This window comes from Orbicella faveolata, unplaced genomic scaffold (assembly GCF_042242905.1).
Source record: "Orbicella faveolata isolate gen_17 unplaced genomic scaffold, um_ofav_v1 contig_13, whole genome shotgun sequence".
NCBI classification, from domain to species: domain Eukaryota; kingdom Metazoa; phylum Cnidaria; class Anthozoa; order Scleractinia; family Merulinidae; genus Orbicella; species Orbicella faveolata.
Genome location: NW_028301540.1, coordinates 10,499,505 through 10,505,504, shown reverse-complemented (window position 1 = coordinate 10,505,504; position 6,000 = coordinate 10,499,505). Strand labels below are relative to the sequence as shown.

The 6,000-nt window shown below is 37.5% G+C and overlaps 1 protein-coding gene across 1 annotated transcript; it reads left to right on the top strand.

Annotated features, from left to right (window-relative positions):
- Positions 1-423: 423 nt before the first annotated feature.
- On the top strand, positions 424-2,765 carry LOC149114939 (uncharacterized). Its single transcript, XM_089284602.1, has 2 exons — positions 424-661; positions 988-2,765. Exons 1-2 carry the CDS (start codon positions 507-509, stop codon positions 1,403-1,405), a joined length of 573 nt encoding a protein of 190 aa, XP_089140728.1. The 5' UTR covers positions 424-506; the 3' UTR covers positions 1,406-2,765.
- Positions 2,766-6,000: the final 3,235 nt, after the last annotated feature.

Here is a 6,000-nt window from a genome sequence, read left to right as displayed (position 1 = left end):
TAAAACAAAACAAAAATAAAAACGCCCACAAAAATTACGCGTACAGTCACCATATCTCAAGAGCATGGTATAATGAAAACTCTTGATTTAAAAGAACATCCATTATGATCCAGTTTTTAAAATGCAAAATTATATTAAAGTACTCTATTTTATGAAAAAAGCCAATTTAACCGATATATAGTATTGGTTTACGCGCGTTTTATAATACGAAATATACATGGTCTTTTCACATACATGTAGTGAAATTCACTGAAAAAAATTAAAGGGAATTAGGAAAATTAGTGTTTGCAATAGTGATAAAGTTGACACGTCGCCAAGTGTGGTACTTATAATTGCTTTGTATATTATCAGCATACTTGAGGTAAGCAGAGAGACTTGTGTCACCTTGAAAATCAATATCGAAAATATTAGGGTTTGGAGAAAACTCTGTGCAATATTTTTCTCCACGACAAGTTTAAAAGAGGCACAGCTTGCTACATTTCATCAGTTGCCACAAGTTGTCGAAGATGAGGACACTTCTCTCATTAGCAGTCGCTGCATTCGTGTTTGCTGTGAGCTTTGCAGGTGCATTCAGCGAAGACGACTTCGAGGCGAAAAACATTGAACTGCAGGAAATCGTTGGTAACTTTGCAGATGACTTTAAACCACAGCATCAAAAAAGGTAGGTTGCCAGCAATAAAACCAAAGACGTAATGTGCGAAAACACACAATGGTTTGTGAAAAGCGGGTCGCTTGGCAAGGTTTTACAGTGCTCGAAACTTAGCGGCTTAACAAATGAGCAATCGTAGATAATGGCTTTAGTGATTTTCAGGATCGAAGATGCCAGGTTGAGCTCGAAACGATTTGCACCAACCCTGGTATTACTGAACACGGATGAGATTAGAAAGGACTCAGAAAAGATTTAGCATTATATTTTGAATGACGAGTCCCGTACGATTATTTTAGATGTACTCATTTTGCTGGTCAAAATCTATACTATGATTGCAGTCAATATGGAATGGACATGGAAAATGACGAGTTCAGTGAGGATTTGGATGATGATGAAAGCGACAGGTCTGATGAGGAAGACTTGGAGGATGATGAAAGCCACAAATCTGAAGAGGAAGACATGTACGATGATGAAAGCGACGGAGACGAAACTGATGTTGAAGATGATGGTAGTCAAGTGGTCAAGTCTTTAGATCCTCCATTTAGCCCTCGACCTATTTTACGTAGAGTCCAACGTATTGGTCGCGATGAATTTTCGAAATTTCGCATTCGACCTCTAAAACGTAAGATAAGACGTAATGCACACGGTGTTTATCCGAACTATTCCATTATACACTTTCTTCGTAGGCTAAGACCCCAGGATCATCATAATCGCTTCAAACAGCGCCAAATTCGTGAAGCCCATCGCAAAGTTTAAAATCTGGCAAAGAAAATTCGACTTCCTCAGTGCAAGCAAAATTCGTCGTGTCGGACGCTCAAAAGTGCCACGAAGGCACATTAAGTTTTTTTGATTGTCACTATCTCTCCAAAGATGTATAGGCCAACGGAAGAAAGGAATATTTATTGTTGTAAGGAGCGCGCATAGGCTTAATCACCAGCACTAATATTCTAATCTAATTAATTGCTTCATGTGTCACCTGTAAAACAGAATAACTTCATAACTGAAGTTATTTTGTAAAACAGAATAACTTCATGATGGAATTAATGTTGGTTATTAATGTCGGCGAAAAGCAGCAAGCTAGAATACATTTTAATTGCATGGTAGCGTAATGAACTCAAAGCAAAGTAAACAATGGACAGAATGCGGCGAAATGTAAGTAAATGGATTAATTTGGGCAACGTGACGGACTGCATTGTAATCTGAGAGAAAAAGATTTTATTAGAGTAATATATATATATTTTTTCAAAAATGGTGTTCTAATGGAAATTATGCCATGTAAGTTTAACTTGTAAGCGTTTTAAGTGGGTAAAATTGGAGTTCTGAAAAGATACATTTGTTATGTTAGTGTACTGTAACTGTTATATGACCTTTTTTCTAGATAATATTTGGATGAGATGCAAATGCGTGTCCATTGTAGAGAAAATAAGTCTTAGCCAGTAAAATACTATTCCATTCCCTTTATCATTAAAAACCGCAATGGATTTGAAAAATTCAGACGGATTCCGCTCAAAGTTCGAGCAATGAGTGCAAAAATTATTTACTAAAAATCCACTCACAGCATGGTAACTTTTTGAATACTATTTAAAACATCTCAGTATAATTCATTTCTTTAGGTGACCCCGCGATTAAATCCCCAACCATTCTCGAGAAATTTAATTTAAGCCTTGTACGAATGCTTAATGTGTGTGTGTGTGTTAAACAACCAACGCGAAACGTCCGTTTTTATTGAAATATGAATTACTTCAAGCGCAATTTTCTCTCGCGGTGTCAGCTTGAGAGCTTAATGCTCGATACGTTCTTCTTACCTTTATTCAAAATATTACCATGCCATGAGGTTTCTTTGGTAACTTGATTTTTGCCATTATTGCTTGAATGTTCTGCGGAAATCATCTTAATTATCCTTCCAACTTTCCTTGGATATATCCCTCGAATAAACAGATCGTGAAATTTGAGAAAAAAAAAATTGAATACAACGAATATAATCGTATGATACAATTCTTCATGAGTGAATTCATGATTTACTATCTGAACTCTCTAGCAATATAGTGTATCTTTTCGTCAATTATGCGCACGAAGAATCCATGGTGCCCAATAAAAGAAATATGAATAGTTTCGACACTGCTATTGAATGGGTGTAATTCCCTTTATTTCCTTAAAAAATTGCAACAGTTTTCTACAATAGTTTTAATTCCACACTTGTAATCATGCAAAGAGATTTGGCTCACGGCGTGTGACTCACGGCGCATGACTGGTTATCATGCGTGATATTTTTCTTCGGTGATGGGAATGGGGACGTTGAGGAGAGGTGCAGGGAGGAAATCTAAAAGTGTTTCGAAATAACGAGAAATAGTTAACTTTATATTTGTCTGATGTATTGTTTATCTCTTGAACGGAGTTACAAACTCTACCCTCACCGTGGTAAGATTTGGGGTGGGTTGGATGTACATGTTGTGAGTCTTTGTTAGGCTTTCGTCGTCTAGCCCCTAGCCCCTACTAAGTTGCTTTGCGTTAGATAAAAAGAGGATATTACACGGTAGCGAGAAAATATGAATTTTATGTTCAGGTGGCAAGAACAATATCTCACGAGTGAGCACAGCGAACGAGTGAGATATTGTTCTTGCCATGAGAACATGAAATTCATATCTTCGAGCTAACGTGTAATGTTCTTTTTATCATATAGACATACTGATGACGGCCTTTTTGAAGATTTTCCGAAGATTTTCGACCACTTTCCGAAGGTTTCCGAAGATTCTCCAAAACTTGTCCGAAGGACAAACGAACGTTGCCGACCATTTTGCGAAGATTAACGAAGATTACCGAAGATTGCTGAAGATTGCCGAAGACTTTCGAGGAAAACCCGAAGAAGTTTCGATCATACACCAGCGAATTTAAGTACAATATAAGAGATAAACTTGACAGTGATATCGTCGATATCTTCACTAGTGAGTATATGGAAAATACGCCACTCGAGTCCCGGATTTAGTTTCGTATGAATTTTACGAGTTGAGTATTTTCCAGTGAAATACTTGTGTCTACATAATGAATATCCCTCATCTAGTTCAACAAGATGATATTTTCTGAAGATCAGACGTCACGGGAGGTACGTAATAAGACGCCATTGAGACCGCCATCTTGGATCCGCCATGTATTATTTTATGCGCTTTTTATTCTTTCCATGTTTTTTTTCTAATTATATAAATAGCATCAGACACTACTTATCGCTTTATAATATAGATGCTGTATACTAGCATTGGATCTGAGTGTGTATTCAGTATTCCATAGATTAAGTAATATGAAACAAATACGAAAGCGCACCTATTTCCGGCTAACAAAAAAAAAGGGAGGTAACCAAGATTCACCTGGGAGCAACATGTTTTTGTACCTTCCTGATGTAATGATAGCGAAGTTAACCTATCTTCACTCAGAACTATTCCTCGCTAAACCGACTGACTGACCGACCGAATGCTGACCGAACAAAATGGAAAAGAAGAGTATAGTTGACGACTGTGATTTCATTCCATCATCAGCTACCATGCTCCTGACCGTCGCAAAGATAATAAATTGATGGAAATCCCCGTCATATACCCCATTACTATCGACAGATAGTACGCAGTTGTTCAAGACCTGGTTGATATTCAGTTTTACACTCCACTGAGTGGAGTTTGCGAGTATTCATTTGAAACCACTGAAAAAGACAACAATGAAGCGATCTCTCTGAATGATTACCAGTCAACTGAATGCATTTGTCTAGGAAAGCTCTAAAAAATATCTCAGTTGACAAACTTTGTATTCGTTTTCATCTAAGTTTCCACCAACCATATCGAATTGCAACTGACATTGAAAGAACGGCGAAATAAATAAATAAATGACTGAGGGATATCATAAACCACTCAGATCATCAGTGACGACGTATGGTAGTAGAAATATTCTATGGTGATTCCTGTGATTCCCGACTTAAGGTGTTATGGTACCCTAAAATATGGCGATGTTCATGAAGAATTCAATTCCTTGGAAATACAAGACTTAAGACCCTTGAGGACTTGTCAAAAACATTTTGAAACGATCTTGCCGAATTTCCTTCCAGATGAGTGTGAAATTTCAGGCAAGTACACAGTGGTATAAGTTTTTTCACGTGGCAACGGCCATAGCAACGACTGTTTACTATATGAGCGTGACCAAAAATATAGATTATTTTTAACTTATATGAACGAAACTATTTAGAAACTATTTAGACATGCACAACTCGATTGGTATAATTATTTGTGAAAAGCTTTGCCTCAAATTGCCATCACAGGCTGATTCATTTCCCTTATGACAAGGAATATTTCCCACAACTGCGGTAACCTTTTACAAAATAGAACAACCATTGCACCCCCTCCCCCGAGATCCAATCTGCACCCCCCCCCCACTATTTCTGGCTCGTTAAATGCTTAATACTTCGTGTAAAAAACTTAAAGTGCATTTTTCTCAAAAGTTTACTTTTGTACCGACTGACTTCGCGCCAACATTTCTACTTTGCAAGGTTTTAAAGTAGAATTTCTGAAACTTGGGCTCATCAAAGACCAATAGTGTCGTGATGATATAAACCAAAAAAATCGTAACATTTTAAGGTCTGTCACGTGACATGAGATGATTTGTCCACTGGGTGTGGTAAAAAATAAGGTTATTTCCAAATAAAGCTGTAAAAAGCACTGAAAATAAGAGTTAACTGTCAAAACTTAGGTTCATATCACAGAACAAAACAGAAACTTACATGATATGCTTATTGACAGTCAATTCTTGTTTTGTAAAAGAGCAGGAAGTGTTGGCGTCAATACTATAAAACACTACTTCAAAAGGCTGTGGCTGGTTTCCATAGCAACCATTTTGAGTAAAACTCTGGAAATTTAATTTCTCTTCTTGAGTGCAATAGCACACAATTGATCTTTCTTCACCATATTTAAACAAACTTTTTGGTCCATATTGAGGGTACCATACCACCTTAAGTGGACCTTTGCTTGGAACCATTGCTTTACTTTTACTGACTCTACGACGATGAGCCGCGTTCCCCCCCGGTCTCACCTGAACACACTGGGTCTGAGAAATAGACACACATGACGTAGTAGCCTCGATGTCATTATATCGATTGAGGAAATTCGATTATGCCACGTATCGAAAGCTTATTAACGCGTAAGTGACAGAATGTCTTTTAAATAGCTGTTTTGGTGGTCAAAGGACATCATTTAAGTCTGGCGATCGGTAACTTGACATGCAGCATTCGAAGAACTAAATGTTTGCGGCAGTTGGCGATTCCAAGAGTGCTGTTAAGCGCTAAAAGATGGAAACTTGGTTTGCGACTGTGTCAGGCCAAA

Excerpts from the sequence above, each read along its gene's own strand:
- LOC149114939 (XM_089284602.1), top strand. The coding sequence starts at position 507 with ATGAGGACACTTCTCTCATTAGCAGTCGCTGCATTCGTGTTTGCTGTG. Across the intron at positions 662-987 it reads AAACCACAGCATCAAAAAAG|TCAATATGGAATGGACATGG; the intron begins GTAGGTTGCCAG and ends CTATGATTGCAG.